This window comes from Hylobates moloch, unplaced genomic scaffold (genome assembly GCF_009828535.3).
Source record: "Hylobates moloch isolate HMO894 unplaced genomic scaffold, HMol_V3 SCAFFOLD_1, whole genome shotgun sequence".
Taxonomy (NCBI): domain Eukaryota; kingdom Metazoa; phylum Chordata; class Mammalia; order Primates; family Hylobatidae; genus Hylobates; species Hylobates moloch.
The window spans coordinates 97,808,534-97,831,442 of record NW_026652276.1 but is presented as its reverse complement, the minus strand read 5'-3'; the positions used below and the strand labels follow the sequence as shown (position 1 = coordinate 97,831,442).

Below are 22,909 nucleotides of genomic sequence, written 5' to 3'. Positions count from 1 at the left end.
ATGAGCCACCGGTCCCAGCCAGTGGGTTGGTTTTATTTTGTTTTTTGAGACAAGGTCTCCCTCTGTTGCTCAGGTTGGAGTACGGTTGTGCAATGTCTCTCGCTGTAACCTCGACCTCTCTGGCTCAAGCAATTCTCCCACCTCAGCCTCTAAGTAGCTGGGACCACAAGCACACGCCATACCACCCCACCTGGCTAATTTTTTTTGTTGTTTTTGGTAGAGACGGGGTCTCACTATGTTGCCCAGACTGATCTCAACTCCTGGGCTCAAGCAGTCCTCCTGCCTCAGCCTCCCAAAGTGCTGGGATTACAGGCATGATCTCCCATGCCCAGCCTAGATTAGTGTTTAATTGACTGAATACTGTAGCTTTGCTACGTGGATACTTAAAACAAACCATCATAAAGGGATACCGTGTAGAAGTTAAATAGGAAGAACCTTGGTCAGTACAGACCAAGGTGAGCAGATCTCAGAAGTATATCACTGAATAAAGAAGTAAGATGTAAGCGTGAAATGTATAATGTGATACCATTTAAGGATTTGTGTAAGTATTTTTTAACACACAAAGCAAAATTTTATCTTGACTAAATATGTGCGTGTGTGTGAAAATATAAAATATCGGCTAGATATTTAACAGCAGTCCGAATTAGTGGCTCCCCCAGGGGAGAAAAGAAAGGGTATGAGACTTGGGATGGGGTGACTAAGGCATCCTGTCCTTTTATCTCCAGTGCTTTAGTGCTTTTTCAGCAAAGGGAACCAGTGTGACTGTTAACTGTTAGTAATTTTTTTTTCTTTTTTCTTTTTTTTTCTTTTGAGATGGAGTTTCACTTTTGTCGCCCAGGCTGGAGTGCAGAGGCGCAATCACCACAAACTCCACCTTCCACATTCAAGCGATTCTGCTGCCTCAGCCTCCCGAGTAGCTGGGATTACAGATGCCCGCCACCATGCCCGGCTAATTTTGTATTTTTAGTAGAGACAGGGTTTCTCCATATTGGTCAGGCTGGTCTCGAACTCCTTATCTCAGGTGATCTGCCAGCCTCGGCCTCCCAAAGTGCTGGGATTATAGGCGTGAGCCACCGTGCCTGGCCAACTGTTAGTAATTCTTGTGGGGACTACAGGTGGTTGTGGATTCTACACACTCTCACAAAATTTTTTTTTTTTTTTTTTAGACGGAGTCTTGCACTGTTGCCTGGGCTAGAGTGCAGTGGGCGGATGTCGGCAACCTCCGCCTCCCAGGTTAAAGTGATTTTCCTGCCTCAGCCTCCCAAGTAGCTGGGATTACAGGCTCTCACCACCACGCCCGGCTAAGTTTTGTATTTTTAGTAGAGATGGGGTTTCACTATGTTGGCCAGGCTGGTCTCGGACTCCTGACCTCATGATCCACCCACCTCACCCTCCCAAAGTGCTGGGATTACAAGCATGAGCCACCACACCCAGCCATTTTTTTTTCTTTTTTTTTTTTTTTTTTGAGACAAGGTCTCACTGTGTCACCCAAGCTGGAGTGCAATGGCGCAGTCTTGGCTCATTGCAACCTCCGCATCCTGGGGTCAAGCACTTCTCCTGCCTCAGCCTCCCAAGTAGCTAGGACCACAGGTACAGACTGCTACACGCAGCTAATTTTTTGAATTTTTGGTAGAGGGTTTTGCTATGTTGCTCAGGCTGGTCTTGAACCCCTGACCTCAAGCGATCCTCCCACCTTGGCCTCCCAAAGTGCTAGGATTACAGGCATTAGCCACCATGCCTGGCCAGATTCCCCTTTTTCTTTCTTCCATTTTATTTATCTTTTTTTTTTTTTATGGGAAAGAAACGGAGAGGGAGGGTCAGACATATTTGCTTGCCCAGGCAGAATTGCTCCACATTATGCTGTTAGATTAATTATATTCACCAAAAATCAGGAGTAAGATGACAAGAAAGCGTCTAAAAAGAAAAAAAAAAAAGTACTGTAGAGACACCTACAATCACTCATACCAAAATATGTCTGTGCTCTGACCTCATAAAATGCATTTTCATCTCACTTTTTTTCACCATTCATTTGAAGGAACTATTGAGGCCTCACGCAAAGGCAAAGGCCAGTAGGTAAACTGCCTGGAGTTGACTCCACCTCACCTCTTGCTGCTGGTAGGACCTTCAGCAGGGTTTTAAAATTCACATTTCAAAGCTTTGGTATCTTGTCTGTAAAGTGGGGTTAATAACAGCCACAGTGTTAGGATCAGTTGAGGCAATCCACGTAAAATGTTAGATATAGAGCTGGATTCATAGTAGCCCTCTGTAAATGTTAAAATGTGCCTTAAATGGAAAAAAGTAATGACACAAATTTCTAAGGCCAGATATGGTGGCTCACACCTGTAATCCCAGCACTTTGGAAGGCTGAGGTAGGAGGATTGCTTGAGTCCAGGAGTTCAAGACCAGCCTGGGCAACATAGCAAGACCCCATCTCTACAAAAATTAGCCGGATATGGTGGTATGCGTCTGTAGTCCCACCTACTCAGGAGGCTGAGGTGGGAGGAGTGCTTGATCTCAGGAGGTCAAGGCTGCAGTAAACCATGTTCTTGCCTCTATACTCCAGCCTGGGCAACAGGGCAAGACGCTATCTCAGAATAAATAAAATGTTCTCAACTGAACAAAGCAGAAGATCATAATACCTTCAATGTCCTTTGTCCTGTACACTTCTCTAGAGGTGCTGTGTTCATGATCTCCCTTGTCCTGACGATAACACCAGGGTGGAAGAGCTGATGCCATTTAACAGGAAGTGGAGGTTCTTGGAGATACCTGTGTAAATAGGAGTGTTCCTCTGTTTGGAGACTTGACTCATATTTTAGAGCTTTTCTCTTAGAATATTAGTTACTACAGTTGGTTCAGTGTGTACTGAGTATAAAGTGCTATCACGTGCTTGCAGAGTACATGATAAGCACTCCGTAATGTTAAGCTACCTCACTGAATCCTCATGCCCCTCATGAGCTAGAAAGTATCATGATTCCCATTGTAGACAGGAAGAGACTCAGGCTTTCTAGAGGCTCGCAGAGATGGTGATGTGATTTGCCCAAGAATTCAAGGCCAAATTTTCTTTCCGCCAAGTTCCCCACACCTTCCAGGCCCATTGCTATTGAGATGGCATCTTATAAGTTATAGATAATGCAAACTAATACATAATGAAAGATAGCTAATAGCTAATATAGACCAATAGGTAGCCAAAGCATTACTCATATTTGACCAACAAAAAGCATTTTTGTGGGTTTATATATTTCAATGAGTATTTCTGATCTAACTCAATACCTCAAAGAGAAACATCTCAGTTGTCTAATGTTTCTGTACTTGGCTTGTGCTCCAAATTCATGATGAGTATGAGCAGCATGACTCTTGTGACCATCTGTTAGCCCACAGGCAGCTGTCTCCTTGCCAGATTTGCTTACTAATACTGTCCCTAAAGGAAGAGCAGGTGATCGAGTATTGGTGATGTTAGTCCAGGAACAGCAGCGTCCAGCAACACTCAAGGAAGAAGGAAGCAAGATTTCCTACAAATAAAATTGATCTTGACTGGGTGTGGTGGCTCACGCCTGTAGTCCCAGCACTTTGGGAGGCCAAGGCGGCCAGATCACCTGAGGTCAGGAGCTCGAGACCAGCCTGGCCAATATGGCAAAACCCCATCTCTACTAAGAATACAAAAATTAGCCGGGCATGGTGGTGGGTGCCTGTAATCCCAACTACTCCTTAGGCACAAAAATCGCTTGAACTCAGGAGGCAGAGGTTGCAGTTAGCCGAGATCAGGCCACTGGCCACTACATTCCAGCCTGGGAGACACAGCGACACTGTGTCTCAAAAAAAAAAAAAAAAAACCCCAAAATCAATCTTAACATATCCTCAGTTAACCCTTGTTACAGCTATTTTTGCTACATGACACTAGAATGTACCTTGATTGGTTTGAAGATTTGTGATATCACTCGGTTAATTTGTATGAGAGCGTATAGAATAAAATAATATATGAAATTTCAAGGATACATACATTACAAGCCACAGAACTGCATATTTACTTAGATTCTTAAATCACTTTTAATGCTTATTTATCATAAATGTTACACTTTTAGCTGAGAAAAACAAAGCACTGAAATATCAAATAATTTGTCCTTGTTCATATGGAGAACTTTTTTTTTTTTTTTTTGAGACTGAGTTTCGTTCTGTCACCCAGGCTGCAGAGCAGTGGCGCCATCTCAGCTCACTGCAACCTCCACCTCCCGGATTCAAGTAATTCTCCTGCCTCAGCCTGCTGAGTAGCTGGGACTACAGGCGCCTGCCCCCACACCCAGCTAATTTTGGTATTTTTAGTAGAGAGGGGGTTTCACCACGTTGCCCAGGTTGGTCTCAAACCCCTGACCTCAGGTGATCCGGCCGCCTCACCTCCCAAAGTGCTGGGCTTACAGACGTGAGCCACCACACCCGGCTTATACAGAACTACTAAAAGAGGGCCGGGCGCGATGGCTCACGCCTTTAATCCCAGCACTTTGGGAGGCCGAGGCAGGTGGATCAGGAGGTCAGGAGATCGAGACCATCCTGGCTAACATAGTGAAACCCTATCTCTCTAAAAATACAAAAAACTAGCCAGGTACAGTGGTGGGCACCTGTAGTCCCAGCTACTTGGGAGGCTGAGGCAGGAGAATGGTGTGAACCCGGGAGGCAGAGCTTGCAGTGAGCCGAGATCGTGCCACTGCACTCCAGCCTGAGTGACAGAGCGGGACTGCGTCTCAAAAAGAAAAAAAGAAACTAAAAGAGAAACTGATTTTTAGAAGTTTAAAGTCTGCTCAGCTTATCTGGCTAGTCATAATTGAATTAATGTATACTTTATTATAAATGTACACAGTTAATTTATGTATAGTTCCATATTGGTAATTCTTTGAAAATGAGTTATAAAAAGTCCAAATGCTAAGGAAGTTAAAACCATCATAAGATTGCATCATTCATTTCTCATAATTATTCATAATTCATAATTATGATCTGTAACTGTACAGAGGCAGTAGAAATGCTGAGGTAAACAGGGCAGCTAGAAATCTGGTGGATAGTGTGTGCTGGTTCCAGCGGAACTGTTCTCCAACATTTTATTTAGAATAGCTAATCACTAATTTTCCAATACCGCTAAGGTTTTGCGGTAGAACCAAGCTTCTTTTTATGCGACTCAGCACAAGTAGAAGAGTGATATTACTATTAGTCTAGAATGTATTGTGCAACCATAACTATGCATGCCCTTCCCTGGATGGAAATGAAACTTATTCTGGTTAAAACCAGTTTGGCAGAGTACCCTCCTTGCCAGGCAGTAATTGATAGAGATATAGACTAAGCTATTGCTATTTTTTTTTCTTAGTGACAGTGCTGCTTGGCCCATTTATGCTTTTTCTGTTCACTTTGTTAAGATTCACTTGGTATCCTAAGCCCTTTAATTCTTAGTGCCAAACTTAAATTAAAATGGATTTGTTCGTTACTCCTGATGACTCTTAACATTGTAGGCTGTTTAACAATTCAGGTCTTCACAAGCCTTGCAGTAGCACTGACCTTTGCCTCAACTACAGCTCTTCCCCAAAATGTGGGACCCTTTCTATTCACAAGTGCACCCACAACTACTATAAAACTTTACAGATTTTGCAATACAAAGGCAGCATTGCTTTTTTGTCCCTGGGTTTAAAAATAACATGTACTTCAGCTAAAATAACTAGGTGAATGGCCAAGAGCCAATATGGGAATGGATTTTCCACTGTTAAAAAGATCAAAATTGGCCAGGTGCGCTGGCTCACGCCTGTAATCCCAGCACTTTGGGAGGCCGAGGTGGGCGGATCACGAGGTCAGGAGATTGAGACCATCCTGGCTAACGTGGTGAAACCCCCTCTCTACTAAGAATACAAAAAATTAGCTGGGCATGGTGGTGAGCATCTGTAGTCTCAGCTACTCAGGAGGCTGAGGCAGGAGAATGGCGTGAACCCAGGAGGTGGAGCTTGCAGTGAGCTGAGATCACGCCACTGCACTCCCTGGGCGACAGTTGTGAGACTCTGTCTCAAAAAAAAAAAAAAAAAGCCAAAATTTCTGGAAGGAAATATTTCTGTAGCTGAACCTAAGTACAGTAATAAAGAAGTATATATGTTGAACTTTTCAAGCTTAAAAACTCAGTCTTGACTACAAACTGTAGTCTCAAATCTTTTTTTTTTTTTTTTTTTTTTTTTTTTTGAGATGGAGCCTTACTCTGTTGCCAGGCTGGAGTGCAGTGGCGCAATCTCAGCTCACTGCAACCTCCGCCTCCTGGGTTCAAGGGATTCTCTTGTCTCAGCCTCCTGAATAGCTGGGACTACAAGCGCCCGCCACCATGCCTGGCTAATTTTTGTGTTTTTAGTAGAGATAGGGTTTCGCCATGTTGGCCAGGATGGTCTCGATCTCTTGACCTCGTGATCCACCCGCCTCGGCCTCCCAAAGTGCTGGGATTACAAGCGTGAGCCACTGCGCCCAGCCTAGTCTCAAGTCTTAGTTGAACTTTTTTTTTTCCCACTCTGGTAGAATCATTTGGATAGGGATTTGTGTATGGTGTTAACTGTGGAAGTTCTAATTAATTTGTTGTTCTTGGTATTTTAAGATGTTAGGATTATATGTGAACATTTTAAGAATTTTATCAGGAAATTGGCTGGGTGTGATGGCTCATGCCTGTAATCCCAGCACTTTGGGAGGCCGAGGCGGGTGAATCACCTGCGATCAGGAGTTCAAAACCAGCCTGGGCAACACGGTGAAACACCATCTCTACTAAAAAAACAAAAATTAGCTGGGTGTGGTAACAGGCGCCTGTAATCCCAGTTACTTGGGAGGCCGAGGCACAAGAGTTGCGTGAACCCGGGAGGTGGAGGTTGTAGTGAGCCGAGATGGCACCATTGCACTCCAGCCTGGGCGACAGAGCAAAACTCTGTCTCAAAAAAAAAAAAAAAAAAAAAAAGAATTATATCAGGAAATCAAATGAGACCTTCCTCCTATTGTATTTGGAGAAGGAATATCCGCAGGAAAGAACAGATCTGGGCCACTTTCTGTGGTGCTCATACATTATTGAGCAGGGTCAGCTCTCTGTCAGTTTTCTTATATTTTTACCTACACCCAGCCTCATAAGAATATCATACGAATTTTATTTTATTTTTCGAGACAGGTTCTCGCTTTATCGCCCAGGCTAGAGTGCAGTGGCACGATCTCACTGCTACCTCCGTCTCTTGGGTTCAAGCAATTCTCCTACCTCAGCCTCCCGAGTAGCTGAGAATACAGGCACCCACCACCGCACCCAGCAAATTTTTGTATTTTTGGTAGAGATGGGGTTTCACCATATTGCCCAGGCTGGTCCCGAACTCCTGAGCTCAAACAACCCACCTCCCTCGGCCTCCCAGACTGCTTGGGATTACAGGCATGAGTCACCACGCATGGCCTGTAAGAATTTTCAGTAACTTTAAAATAGTTTTATCTTTTAATTAGAAAGTAGCCATGTGCTAATGAAATTATCAGATTTTGAAAATGAGTGAAATCTCAGAGTGCTAATTGGGAAGTAAAATGGTGCAGCTGTTCTGGAAAAAAAAAGTTTGACAGTTTCTTAAAAAGTTAAACACGTGCCTACCATGTGACGCAGCCATTGAACCCCCAGGTTCAATGGCTTCTCTAGGTTATCCTAGAGATACGAAAACGTAAGCTCACATAAAAACCTGTATGTGATCGCTCATAGCAGCTTTGCTTGGAATTGTCAAAACCTGGAAACAAGCCAGGTTTTCAACAAGTATGTGGATAAACAAACTGCAATATATCCATACCATGGAATGCTACTAGCCAAAAGAAAAAAAAAAGTGATAAACTACATCCAACAACTTGGAAACATCTTAAGGCATTGTGCTGGCTGAAAAGGGCAAATCTTAAAATGCCACATACGATGCGATTCCTTTTTTGTTATTTTTTTGAGACAGAGTCTCGCTCTGTCACCAGGCTAGAGTGCAGTGGTGCGATCTCAACTCAATGCAACCTCCGTCTCCTAGGTTCAAAGGATTCTCCTGCCTCAGCCTCCCAAGTAGCTGGAATTACAAGCACACGTCACCACACCCAGCTAATTCATGTATTTTTAGTAGAGGTGGGGTTTCACCATGTTGGCCAGAATGGTGTCAATCTTCTGACCTTGTGATCCACCCGCCTCGGCCTCCCATGATTCCTTTTTTTGTTTTGGTTTGTTTCTGAGATGGAGTCTCACTCTGTCACCCAGGCTGGAGTGCAATGGCACAGTCTCGGCTCACTGCAACCTCTGCCTCCCAGATTCAAGCAATTCTTCAGCCTCAGCCTCCTGAGCAGCTAGGATTACAGGCACACACCACCAGCCCGCTAATTTTTGTATTTTTTAGTAGAGACGGGGTTTCACCTTGTTGGCCAGACTGGTCTTGAACTCCTGACCTCAGGTGATCTGCCCAACTTGGCCTCCCAAAGTGCTGGGATTACAGGCATGAGCCACCATGCCTGGCCATGATTCCTTTTATATAGCATTCTCATAATGACAGAATCATAGACTGAGCTCAGGAATTGCCAGAGGTGAGGATTGGTGAGGAGGGCATGATTATTAAGTGGTGGCACAAAAGAGGTGTGTGTGTGTTAGTGGAACGGTTCCATATTTTGCTTGCGGTGATGGTCATAGCAACCTACATGTATGATAAAATTCATAGAAATGATGAAACCTGGCCAGGCGCAGTGGCTCACGCCTGTAATCCCAGCACTTTGGGAGGCCGAGGCAGGTGGATCATCTGAGGTCGGGGGTTCAAGACCAGCCTGACCAACATGGTAAAACTCCATCTCTATTAAAAATGCAAAAATTAGGCTGGCCGCGGTGGCTCACACCTGTAATCCCAGCACTTTGGGAGGCCGAGGCAGGCGGATCACAAGGTCAGGAAATCGAGACCATCCTGGCTAACAGTGAAACCCCGTCTCTACTAAAAATACAAAAAATTAGCCGGGCCTGGTGGTGGGTGCCTGTAGTCCCAGCTACTCGGGAGGCTGAGGCAGGAGAATGGCGTGAACCCCAGAGGCAGAGCTTGCAGTGAGCCGAGATTGTGTCACTGCACTCCAGCCTGGGTGACAGAGCGAGACTCCATCTCAAAAAAAAAAAAAAAAAGCCAGGTATGGTGGTGCGCACCTATAATCCCAGCTACTCAGGAGGCTGAGGCAGGAGAATTGCTTGAACCCGGGAGGCAGAGGTTGCAGTGAGCTGAGATCGTATCACTGCACTCCAACCTGGGCAACAGAGCAAGACTCTGTCTCAAAAAAAGAAAAAAGAAATGATGAAACCCTCCCCCAAAAATGAGTGATAAAAAAGTGGGAGAATCCAAATAAGGTCTGTAGTTGAGTTAATAGAACTGTAGCAGTGACAGTTTCCTGGGTTTGATAATATACTATGGTTATAGAAGATACAATTGCAGGAAGCATACCTGGGAACTCTGTGTATTATTTTTACAACTCTTATGAGTCTTAAACTATTTCAAAAAAGCCCCCAAACAAAAGAATTGAGAAGAGATGACAGAAATAACAGCTGTGTACAGACCAGCCTGGACAACATAGCAAGACCCTGTCTCTAAAAAAAAAAAAAAAAAATTAATTACCTGGGCATGGTGGCACACACCTCCCAGCTACTCGGGAAGCTGAGACAGGAGGATCACTTGAGCCCAAGAGTTTGAGGCTACAGTGTGTGGTGATCATGCCACTGCACTCCAGCCTGCACGACAGATCAAAACCCTGTCTCAGAAAGAGGAGGAAGAAAGGAGGGAAGAAGGGAGGGAGGGAAGAAAAGAAAAAAAAAGCAAGGAAAAGAAAAAGAGCAGCTGTGGCTACGTACTGAGGCTTTGCCATCTTGTAGAGAGGATCGTGGGGGAGTTGGCTGGCTCTGGGGCTTCCTGGCCACTGGTTGTGCATAGGTGCCAAGCACCTGACTGCGTCTAGTGATACCAGGTGAGCGGGCTTCCAGGCAGGCATGGGAGAGGCACCTTGTGTATTTTATTTTCTTCCGCTTGAGAACCCATTAAAATGATGGCAAAGGAATGAAAAACAATACCCAATAAATCCATAGTGCAAAAAGACCTGGAAAACATCCATTGACAAGAGACCCAAAGAAATCTGGGGTGATAGAAAATGGACAGAGAGTGCTCAGTGACCTCAGAGAGCCTGAAGAACCTGGGGAAAGGAGTCTGGAAACTGAGCCATTCACCCTGGGGGCCCCAGAGGCTGAGGACCAGGCCGCAGAAGGTGGGGGCGGGAATCAGAGTCTGGTGCACAGGGTGGCGGAGCTCCTGGCTTCCCTTCCCTACCCCAGCCACCACCACCAGCCGCTCCCTCTGGCAGAGCAGAGATTTAACCTCAGGATAATCTGAGGTGCTCCAGACTTGGAAACAGCAGCTAAGGGTAGAGGAGGCAGAACTCTGAGCTGAAAACAGAGGAATTCCCTGAAAATCAGCTCCGAACTGTCCAGTCCCGGCCCCCTTCCTGACTGCGAAAGCTGACCATCCGATGATTGTCCCCCACCCAATGACAGGAAATTAGAAACTTCTCAGCAGAAGCCCAGTGGCCCCTGATGACTGTAGAGTGGCCATTCGCTTGGAATGAAGCCAGCAAGTCAGCCACTACCCTGTGCACACACCCACAGCTTCCAGCCAGCAGTAGTGGGCTACACGCCTAAATACAAACTGACCATCAGGGATCACCACACGTTTGAGGAGAGTCTCTAACATGAAAGACAGGGATATCAAACAGTGAAAGGTAATCAGGAGATCATATGGGAACTGGAATAAAACACACCAAAAAATTATAATTCAGACAGGAGAAGATACTGCATCTATAAAAACAAGAACAGGAGAGTACTTTTAAAAAGAAGCAATCAAAAGGCTGGGCGCAGTGGCTCACACCTGTAATCCCAGCACTTTGGGAGGCCAGGGCGGGTGGATTGCTTGAGCTCAGGAGTTCTAGACCAGCCTGGGCAACATGACAAAACCCCATCTCTACCAAAAATACAAAAAATTAGCCAGGCATGGTGGCGCATGCCTGTGATCCCAGCTACTTGGGAGGTTGGGGCAGGAGGATCACTTGAGCCTGGGAGGCCAAGGTTGTAGTGAGCCAGGATCACACCACTGCACTCCAGCCTGGGCAACGGAGTGAAACTCCATCTCAAAAACCAAACCAAAACAAAAAGAACAATCAAGAAACATGAACATGCTCTTAGAAATTAAGATATATCACATTAAAAAAATAGAATTGGAATATAAAGTTGAGGATATCTGTTAGAGTTATAGAATAAAACTACCAAAAGTGGAAGATCAAAAAAGATTAGAGGATAAATCCAGGATATATAAAATCTTCATCAGAGTTCCAGAAAGAAGAGACAAGAAATAGGAACGATATTTGGACCTGAAGGACATAATTTTTCACATGGCTAGGGGTCCCACTGAGTGTCTAGTAAAATAAATGAAAAAACAAAAAAACGCTGGGACAGAGCATGGTGCAATTTCAGAACACAGGAATAAAGAGAAGGCTTCCAGAAATAAGCTTTAAAAAAAAGTCACATAGGAAGAAATGGCAGCTGACTTCAGCAGAGCCAGATGCTAAAGACAGTGCAGTAATATCTCTCTTTTTTTTTTTTTTTTTTTTGAGACATATCCTCACTCTGTCACCCAAATTGGAGTGAAGTGGTGCAGTCACAACTAACTGCAGCCTCAAACTCCTGGGGTCAAGTGATCCTCCCACCTCAGCTTCCCAAGTAGCTGGGACCACAGGCACAAGCCACCATCCCTGTTGTTTTTATTTATTGTAGTGATGGGAGTCTCGATATGTTGTCCAGGTTGGTCTCGAACTCCTGGGCTCAAGCAGTGATCCTCCCACTTCAGCCTCCCAAAGTTCTGGGATCACAAGCATGAGCCATCACGCCTGACCAAGTGATGTCTTAAAAATTCTAAGGAAAATAGTTTCAATCTACTCTGCTCTACTCAGCAAAATAGCAAACAAACTTCAAGGTAAAGATAATTTCGGACACCTGGGGACTCAGATTTACCTCTCACGCATTAGTTCTTAGATCATTTTTGGAGTGTGATCTCCATTTTGGAGAAAGACGAAGACGTGGACCTACCTGGCTGACAAGAGCTCTGCCACAGGCCACCAGGAGGGCCATGCTAGGGCAACCGTGACAGTCAAGCCACACTGAGCAAGATGGTGGAGAGTCCTTAGAGGAAGTCAAGGGAAAAACAGAACAGGAGATTAGCTGAGAGTTTTGTACATTTGAAAACTAACACTGATAGGCCTCAGCCAAGTCTAATACAGCATGGGGACAAGTTTAAGGTAGATAAACAGAAAACTAAGAAGTTTCTAATTTCCTGTCATTGGGTGGGGGACAATCATCGGGCGGAAAAAAAAGAATATTCAAAACTGTAGCAATAAATACAAGAGTGTAGTTGAAAGTGCTCTCGGGCGTAAGACCAGGGCTATGGAAAGGTCAAGGCATGGGTTGTTTTTCATTGTTATCACTGATTAAAAACAAGAGTCCTCTCTCTCCTCCTGATTCATTTATTCTGAAGGGTATGTGTGTAAAGCACCTGCCTCTTTGAATGTTGGGTAGTTGTTCATTCTTTTTTGCATCTGGTCGCCTATATAAATGGAGTATGCATTTGGGGAAGGGGTTGATGAGACTTGAATGGTCTCTTTGGGGTGATTAATATCGTGAAGCTTATTGTTCCTAGACGGAACAAACACAATTGCCACGTGTTGTGAGTCGTGAAGTCTGAGTATCATTGGAATGACTTATTGTCTGTACTTCAAAGTTAGGGTATTTTAAAATTTAGACCCGTGTCGTAAATAGTTGTTTGTCTTATACTTGTCCTAGCATTTGTCTTTATGACTTTCTACTGATGCAGGAATAACGTGTTAAAATGAAACTTGGACACTGGCTGCACCGTGAAATCCATGAGAGGGAAACTGTGCCTTCTCATCCTTAGCTGTGTGCACAGGGTCTGGCCCACGGTAGTTACTCCACACACCTTTAGTGAATAAACCAATTAGTGGGAAAATGCCAGGGAGGCCGGGCACAGTGGCTCATGCCTGTAATCCCAGCATTTTGGGAGGCCAAGGTACGCAGATAACCTGAGGTCAGGAGTTCGAGACCAGCCTGGCCAACATGGTGAAACCCCTGCCTCTACTAAAAATATAAAAATTAGCCGGGTGGTGGGCTCCTGTAATCCCAGCTACTCGGGAGGCTGGGGCAGGAGAATTGCTTGAACCTGGGAGGCGGAGGTTGCAGTGAGCCGAGATCATGCCACTGTACTCCAGCCTGGGTGACAGAGTGAGACTCTGTCTCAAAAAAAAAAAAAAAGAAAAGAAAAATGCCAGGGACACCCAGAAAGAAGTTTCCAGGCAAGCCTGTGTCCTGGGGCCATCAGCAACATGCCACCAATGCCCCCTTCCATGTCCCTCCCCGCCCACACCCCTATAATTAGGCAGAGTAAAAACAAAATCTCCCGGAAATTTCTATTCGGTGGATAGAAATTCGTTGAAATCTATTCAAAACATTGCCTTTGTAATTAAGTACAGGTAGCTGATCCTGCACAGGCATTCCTTAACACTAGAATGAGAACTATTAGCAATCCACTCAAACCCAAGAGGATGCCAGGCCCACAGTCCCTGCAGGGTATGGTAGAGACATGAATGCCTGCTGTCTGTTCTGCTTATAGCAGATTCCAGGCAGCCTCTTGGGCAACTGAGAACTACCAGGGTTATGGGCACCTTGCCACCTGTGAGCCCTGTTCCATCAGGTAAGGGAATAGGTGTGCTTCATTATTTTTACATCAGCATTCATTGCTTTGTAGACTGTGCTGTTAGGCATCCATAGCTATCCTGGGCCACACAGTGACAAAATCTGAAGATGACTCGGTTTATTGTTTATTTTATTAATTTGTGTGTTTTGTTTGTTTGGCAGAATGTTATGGAACAGTTCAATCCTGGGCTGCGAAATTTAATAAACCTGGGGAAAAATTATGAGAAAGCTGTAAATGGTAAGTCTGTTTTTCTGAATTGATTATATATAAAGCCAGTCAGTAAATATTTAATTATTTTTAAATGCTTAGTATTGAATTTTTAAATACCTTTAAGTGGTTAAAAATTGTTCACAATTTAATCTACAGAACTTTGCAATGAGAGTACACAATGATATTAGCGTATTTGAAACAAGTCAATAGAATGAAAGCGAGGCTACTCTAAGTGATGTCTTTTAACTATAAAACCGTGCTTTCTACTTTTAAAACCAAATTCTTGGTAAACTAACAAATATAAAACATGTACATAAGACATTTATAAGTTAGGGTCCTACAGCACAGAAATTATTCTCCTTTTATGTATATAAAAGAATTTCTTGTCTTTAGATGTATCACTTTTTTCATCTTTTTTTTCCCGATGTGTCACTTTTGATAGTTACATGAGAAACAGTATTTTTAACTTGAATGGAATTAGCTGAACGTGGTGGTGCGTGCCTGTAGTCCCAGCTACTCAGGAGTGTGTGGCGGGATGATCGCTTGAGCCTGGGAGGTTGAGGCTACAGTGAGCTGTGATCATGCCACTGCACCCCAGCCTGAGCAACAGAGTAAGGGCCTGTCTCAAAAAAGAAAAGTAGAAATTTTTTTTAGCCTGAATGGAGAAACATCTAAATTAAACAGTTGGACTTAGGTTCTCATTTCAAAATATATGCTTCATTTAAAATGAACTTGAGTATTGGTATTGGCCTGTCTTTGTGATTAAAATGCATCAGTGATCACCTTAAAAACTTAAAAATGCTAGTAATCACCAAATTCTAACATGGTCAAGACAGTTCTTCCCCAAAATGTAGCAAGTATCACCCCAAAACACTGAGACCCCAGTTTCACCCTCTCCCACGGTTCTACTTATGTCACCAAGTAACATAAGTAGAAATGTAGTTTCTGACAGATTTGAAGGCAGCTTCAGATCAAGTTTTACATCTTCTTCTTATCTCTTCTTTCTTTCTTTTTTTTTTTTTCTTTTCAGACAGAGTCTTGCTCTGTCGCCCAGGCTGGAGTGCAGTGGAACAATCTTGGCTCACTGCAACCTCTGCCTCCTGGGCTCAAGCGATTCTTCTGCCTCAGCCTCCCAAGTAGCTGGGATTATAGGTGTGCACCATCATGCCCAGATAATTTTTGTATTTTTAGTAGAGATGGGGTTTCACCATGTTGGCCAGGCTGGTCTCCTGACCTCAGGTAATCCACCCCCCTCAGCCTCCCAAAGTGCTAGGATTATAAACTTGAGCCACCACACCCAGCCTCTTATCTTTTTTGCCATACTGGTTGCTCCCTGTTGATATTTTGAAAATAAACCTGTGGCCTCACTCTCCCTCAGCATGAACCTGCCCCAGGAAAGGGCGTGAGCTGGCTAGACTGTGGACTCTGGGTGAGGAGGAGCACCATTGTGTATAGTCGCTGGAAAAGTATACTGCTCATTTACTCTCTTCTGCCTTGCTGTGCTTTCGGGGATTTCAGCAGCAGGAAGTGCAGCAGGTCTGGGATTTTGCTCCCTTGCCCTCCAGCGGTCCCTGTGACTTCTGCAGGTGCCCCCGTCCTCCAGAGAGCCAGAGCTGTGCACTGCTGACTCTCCCTCGAAGACTGCTTAGTCACAAGGCCACAAAGTCATTGCTTTAGATGTCCTTGTGAAGGAAATCACTGTGACCTGCATTTTCTTTCTAGCATGAGCTGCCTCTCTTTCTTTTTCTTTTTCTTTCTTTCTTTCTTTCTTTCTTTCTTTCTTTCTTTCTTTCTTTCTTTCTTTCTTTCTTTCTTTTCTTTCTTTTCTTTTCCCTTCCTTCCTTCCTTCCTTCCTTCCTTCCTTCCTTCCTTCCTTCTTTCTTTCTTTCTTTCTTTCATGAGCTGCAGTGTTTTACAAGGTGAGCCAGTGAGCTGCCTACAGCTTAGCTTCCAGCTCACAAGGCTTCTCCCCAGAGGGCTCTTGCCACTTTAGCACCTCCTGGGGAGTAAATACTTCAGAAAGTATTTCCAGAATTTCTGCAGGCCATCTGCTTGTGCCTCTGCTGAAGCCATTGAGAAATGTAGGTAAATGTGTAAAGTCCTTGGTGAGAATTTGGAAACAGTTGAGACTGCCAGGTGTGCAGTCCACAGTTATGTTAGAACACAAGGCAGGCTGGGCGTCGTGGCTCGTGCCTGTAATTCCAGCACTTTGGGAGTCTGAGGCAGGAGGATAGCTTTAGCCCAGGAATTCAAGACCCCGTCACTACAAAAAAAATTTAAAAATTAGCTCAGGCCAGGCACGGTGGCTCACACCTGTAATCTCAGCAATTTGGGAGGCCGAGGTGGACAGATCACCTGAGGTCAGAAGTTCAAAACCAGCCTAGCCAAAATGGTAAATCCCTGTCTCTACTAAAAATACAGAATTTAGCCGGGCGTGGTGGCATGTGCCTGTGATCCCAACTACGTGAGAGGCTGAGGCAGGAGAATCACTTGAACCTGGGAGGCAGAGGTTGCAGTGAGCCAAGATCATGCCACTGCACTCCAGCCTGGGCAACGGAGTGAGACTCGGCCTCAAAAAAAAAAAAAAAAAAAATTAGCTGGGCATGGTGGCATGCGCCTGTGGTCCTACCTGTCAGGAGTCTGGGGTGGGAGGATTGCTTGAGTCCAGAAGTTCGAGGCTGCAATGAGCTGTGATGGTACCACTGCACTCCAGCCTAGGAGACAGAGCAAGACCCTGTCTCAAAAAAATTAAAATTAAAAAAAAAACAAAAAACCCAGGTCTACAGGTGAATGGCTAGGAGCATTGTACAGACCAGCGTCACAAGAATTTGAGTGATGTGGGTTGGTATGGCCTGGAACAGGGAGGAGGCCCTGCAGGAGCTGAGCTAGCTACCAGATATTAGGTTTCAGCAGGCAGACACTACTGCGAGCATAAAAGATAGCAAGTCGGCCGGGCGCGATGGCTCATGCCTGTAATCCCAGCAGCACACTGGGAGGCCGAAGCGGGTGGATCACGAGGTCAAGAGATTGAGACCAGCCTGGCCAACATGGTGAAACCCCGTCTCTGCTAAAGATACAAAAATTAGCCAGGCGTGATGGCGGGTGCCTGTAATCCCAGCTACTTGGGAGGCTGAAGCAGGAGAACCGCTTGAACTTGGGAGGTGGAGGTTGCCGTGAGGGGAGATCGTGCCATTGCACTCCAGCCTAGTGACAGAGCAAGACTCTGTCTCAAAAAAAAAAAAAAGCAAGTAAGCCAGGACCTGGGGTCCACACTGGCATGGGTGGCACACTGTTGGGCGTGGGCGGGATAGGGTCAGATCACTGTGCACTTGAATGCACACGACAGAGCTCATTATGCTGTGTCACGCTGCACACCTCGCTGCCCTCAAACTTGGTGGCTTCAGACAGCAATAGTTTCTTATTTCTCCTATAAAGGCAGGGCAGTTCTCCAGACCCTCTGGGCTCACTCCTGCACCTGCAGGCTTCTGTGGCCTGTGTGGGGCTGTGGGCTGGATGCAGCCCTGCAATGGGGTCTTTCCCCTTCAAGGAGGCCAGACTCTGTCCTCACTCAGTAGCAGTGGTGTCCTAAGAGTATAAGCCCCAGTGCCCAACACCTCTCAAGCCCCTGCGGGGAGTCATGCTTGCTGATAACCCGTGGGTCAAAGCAGGTCCCATGGCCACGCCACCTGGTAGGGGACCACATACGCTGGGAATTCTGGGAGGAGTGATTCCTGGAAGGCCGTTACTATAAAAATCTACCACGGGCTCTGGGGTGTGTGACCTTACCTCATGGGCAGTGGGAGGACACCAAAGGCTTTGAGCAGAATGTTCACCCAATGAAACCATATTTTAAGGAAAAATTATCAGGTAGAAGTACATAGATTGGTCTAGACTGATGAAGTAGTTAGCCAACCACTAAAACAGAACTACACTAGGTATGGTGGCTCATGCCTGTAATGCCAGCACTTTGGGAGGCTGAAGTGGGAGGATTGCTTGAGCCCAGGAGTTCAGCCTGGGCAACATAGTGAGACCCTATTTCTAGAAAAAATAAAAAATTAGCTAGGTGTGGTGGCATGCACCTGTAGTCGCAGTTACTCAGGAGGCTGAGGTGGGAGGATGGCTTGAGTCCAGGAGGTGGAGGCTGCAGTGAGCTATGATCACACCACTGCACTCCAGTGTGGGCAACAGAGTGAGACCCTCTTAAGAAAAAAAAAAAATACTTCTTTCCTTAAAACAATAAGTAGTAGAAAATATCTTAATGTGCTCACAAAAGGGAGGCAAAATTATGAAAGTATTATTTATCTCTTCTGGCTAAATTTTATAATTTTCAAGTTAATTTAACTTTATCATCACAGCAAAGATATTTTACAAGACCGAGAAGGTTACATGGCTTTCAATGTAAGTCAACAATTAATGCAAAATTGTGATTTCATGTGTGGATGCAAACCAAACATTTTGCTTAAATACTGTGGAATCCTGCATGCCATTCCCGCACTAATTTGCTTTTCAGATGATCAGTACTTTACAACTTAAAATCTTCATACTAAGATGTTCCATCTTACAACTTGACAGTTTCCTGGCTACACACCTTGTTTTTAGGTGGAGTCACTTCTTTCTTAGTTCTAGCCGAGACCAAAGAATCAGCAAGCACCATAATTTAGAGCTGAGGAAGTGAAGTGCCCAGCCAGAGCTGTGTGCCTTCCCACTGACTCAACATTGACCTTAGGTATGTCCCAGAATATCTCCACTCCGCTGCCCTTAGTGCAATGGGCTGATGACATTACGGATCATGTCTCAACATTGTTAGATAGATTAAGTATATATATAAATGCTAATTGCTATTGTTCTTTTTACATTTACCCTTTAAAGTTATTCTGAGTCTTATAACAGTACAGTAGATAGAGTATTGTATTTCCTAAAGTTGGATACGTATATAGTAAAAACCATAACTTTTATATATATAAAAAATATATATAGATAGATAGATAGATTTTGAGACTGAGTCTCACTCTGTTGCCAGGCTGGAGTGCAGTGGCGCAATCTCAGCTCACTGTAACCTCTGCCTCCCGAGTTCAAGCGATTCTCCTGCCTCAGACTCCCGAGTAGCTGGGATTACAGGCAAGCGCCACCACGCCCGGCTAATTTTTGCATTTTTAGTGGAGATGGGGTTTCACCATGTTGGCCAGAATGGTCTTAATCTCTTGACCTCGTGATCCTCCCGCCTCAGCCTCCCAAAGTACTGGGATCACAGGTGTGAGCCACAGCACCTGGCCATAAATTTTTAACTCTACAATAAATCCTAAAGTAGATTAATTTGCCAGAAAAAAAATACTACTGTTTTGGCTTTTCATACCTTCAGCTGGACCTGCACATGAATTAATTCTGTGGCTCACAACTATAATCCAAACACTTTGGGAGGCTCAGGCAAGAGAATCCTTTGAGCCGAGGAGTTCAAGACCAGCCTGGGCAACAGAGTGAGACCCCTACTCTTAAAAAAAAAAAAAAAAAAAATTATTATTTTTTTTTTGAGACAGGGGCCTCACTCTGTTGCCCACACTGGAGTACAGTGGTACAGTTGTGGCTCACTGCAGTGACCTTCTGGGCTCATGCAATTCTCCTACCTCAGCTTCCTGAGTAGCTGGGACTACTATAGGCATGTGCCACCACCACCATGCCTGGCTAGTTTTTTTGTTTGTTTTCAAGAGATATGGGGGTCTCCTTATGTTGCCCAGGCTGGTGTAGAATTCTTGGGCTCAAGTGATCCTCCTACCTCAGCCTTGCAAAATGCTAGGAGTACAGGTGTAAGCCACTGCACCCAGCCCCTTCAATTTTTTTTTGTTTTAATTAGCCAGGAATGGTGGCACGTGCCTGTAGTCCCAGCTACTCGGGAGGCTGAGGCAGAAGGATCCTTTGAGCCCAGGAGGTCAAGGCTGCGGTGAGCCATGATCATGCCACTGCACTCCAGCCTGGGTGAAAGAACAAGACTCTGCCTCTAAAAAAATAAAATAAAATCCACCTTGTTAAAACAATTGCCCATTATACAATGGGGCATTGCAGCTGGTGTAGCCTCTGGGATTCCCGAGGGCTCTTTTAGCTCCAAAACTGTGTGGTCTCCAAAGCTCCAGGAGAAACTGATTTCTATGTCTGAAACCAATCTTAGAGTAAAATTCCAAATACATGCTTTTCTCTAAAATTACACTAACCAGGCTGGGTCTGTATCATACACCTTCAATACCCTCAAACCTAGATTGTAAAGTGAAAAAAGTGTATTAGCATCTTCCATTTGTTCATCCGTCGCTCATATTCTTAGGGCATTTTAAGGATGAGCAACCTTTGTTTCAGAAAGTGTAAGTAATTTGCCCCAGGAGGTCACGCAGTTATAATTTAGTCTTCAGAATCAGTTTGAAGGGGGCAGTATTATTTTTAAGATAATTAGAACCCACCTCGTAGCAATAAAAGTTTTCCTGTCTTTGACAAAAAAAAAGAAAAAAAAAAGTAGAGCATTCAGTTATTTTGTCAGACAATTGTGTTGCTTTTTTGGAATGATAATATATTTCAAATTTCATATATTCTCTCCTGGCAACAAATAGGTTGGTTAGTTGTGGCTGAAAATGTCTTTTTCAATAGAACAGTTAAGCACTGCCATCAAAGGACCAGGCTCCTAGGCCACCTCACACAACTCCTAACTAAGAATGCTGCAGACCTGGAGTGCTGGAGAAGAACTAGCTCAGAAAAGATTTCTGGCTGGAGAGGATGTGTTTCTTTTTTTATTTTTATTTTTGAGACAATATCTGGCTCTGTCACCTAGACTAGAATGCAGTGTCATGATCTCGGCTCACTTGCAACCTCCGCCTCCTGGGCTCAAGTGATCCTCTCACCTCAGCCTCCCAAGTAGCTGGGACTGCAGGCACACTCCACCATGCCTGGCTAATTTATGTATTTTTTTTTGTAGAGACGGGGTTTTACCATGTTGCCCAGTCTGGTCTCAAACTCCTCCCACCTCAGCCTCCCAAAGTGCTGGGATTACAGGTGTGAGCCACCGTGCCCAGCCAAAGCCCTAGTTCAACGTTAGGAACACATCCACTCTGAAACTGGCATCAGGAGCAAGCTGAGCCTTCTCTGGACTTTCAGCACCTGCTGCTGAAGGTTCTCTGGGACTGGTCACAGATAAGGATCTCATGGGGCTGTCCCTTGGCTGGGGGGCCTCCACCCAGGCACCGCTCTCAACACAGGTCTTACCTCCTGAGAGCCACACCTGCCACAGCCCAAACCTTCCTGCAGCCAGAAGGGACCGAGGGGTGTTTGGAAGAAAACTTGTGTCGCTTCCTCCTTTCCTTGTCTAAGTGACGATTTTGTGTGTCACCTTTCGTGTCTAGCTATGATCCTGGCAGGAAAAGCCTACTACGATGGAGTGGCCAAGATCGGTGAGATTGCCACCGGGTCCCCCGTGTCGACCGAACTGGGTGAGCGATCTGTCCCTTTATACATAAACCCCACTTGTCATCCTGTGAACCCCAAGAGAAAGGCGTGGGATGGCCCAGTCCAGAACAGAGGAGAGATCTGGGCCAGGATGCTGCGGTTCTACTTCATCGCGGTCTGTGGAAATTGATGCTTAGTCAGAGGGTGGGCTGGGGCTGGTGCCGGAGGGCGAGTGGGAGGCCTTGTTTTCTGGCCAGCCTCCCTGCTCTCCTAGGAACTTGAGCTTTTGCCCTGGGTGCCTGGGCTCTCACCCTTCCCCCTGGGAGTTTGACCTACATTCCTGATGGGCGAGCCGGGCCTCCTGGGGCCTTGGGCTGCCGCCAGAGTGTTTCCTGTGACTCACCTAGTAGAAAATCCGACTCCTTTACATTGCTCTCTTGGCCCTTGCCTCTTGCCTGGTTGCTTTCAGCTGTGATTTTTCCGGTTCTGCTGGTATGAATCGCTCTCCTGTGCAGGCAGAGAGGGCGGTTACACCCTGGGCAGTGCCCGCTGCCGAGGGGATCTGGGCTTCTGTTTACAGAACACTTCACTGTCGGGGGGTAGGGAAAGGTGGGCTTTTAAAACAGCCTCACACGGCACTCTCATTTAAAAAACTTGTTGAATATGTTTTATTGTACAAAGTGTAAAATTTCTGGCTTAACCGGAGGAAAATCATGGTAAAGTGTGTGTGTGTTTAAAGAAAAGTGCATCCATGTCCAGTTAAGAAGTAGGAAGGGGAAGCAGAGTAGTGGGGGCATCACCAAGGGAAGGTGCAGGCAAGTCACATCGTTTCTTGATGGGGTTGGCCTGAGGGTTTTTAGGATTGTTTGGGAAGCTCTTAACTGACCCATAAAAGACAGGGACAAATGAGAGGCCTGACAGTGGAGTTGGGGAGCTGGGCTGTTGGGTGCAGAGGCGATCTGGGTCCTCACAGTCTCTGTATAAAGCCATAGGCACACGGTAGACTATATGCTGAAAGTGATGCCCTGTTAGTGAATAAGTCAGTACTGCAAGAAAGTGATCTATATATTTTTTAATTTTTTTTTTTTTTATTATTATTGAGACAGAGTCTTGCTCTGTCACCCAGGCTGGAGTGCCGTAGCACGATTTCGGCTCACTGTAACCTCTGCTGCCCAGGTTCAAGCGATTCTCCTGCCTCAGCCTCCTAAGTAGCTGAGACTACAGATGCCCGCCACCACGTCTGGCTAATTTTTTTGTATTTTTAGTAGAGACGGGGTTTCGCCATGTTGGCCAGGCTGGTCTTGAACTCTTGACCTCAGGTGATCCACCTGCCTCAGCCTACCAAAGTACTGAGATTACAGGTGTGAGCCACCGTGCCCAGCCTATATATATATATATATAAAAATAGGCTACAATATTATTTATATATAAATACATTTATGTAAATATATATAAATACATTTATGTAA

At 45.2% G+C, this 22,909-nt stretch overlaps 1 protein-coding gene across 7 annotated transcripts in view; it reads left to right on the top strand.

Moving 5' to 3' along the window:
• BAIAP2L1 (BAR/IMD domain containing adaptor protein 2 like 1) overlaps positions 1-22,909 on the top strand; it is a 104,960-nt gene that overhangs the window by 23,225 nt on the left and 58,826 nt on the right. For all 7 annotated transcript variants that reach the window (XM_032755903.2, XM_058442866.1, XM_058442871.1 and 4 more), the window contains exons 2-3: positions 13,973-14,048; positions 21,398-21,484. In XM_032755903.2, the coding sequence (XP_032611794.1) occupies positions 13,973-14,048; positions 21,398-21,484 (163 nt within the window). The remainder of the gene's footprint in view (positions 1-13,972; positions 14,049-21,397; positions 21,485-22,909) is intronic.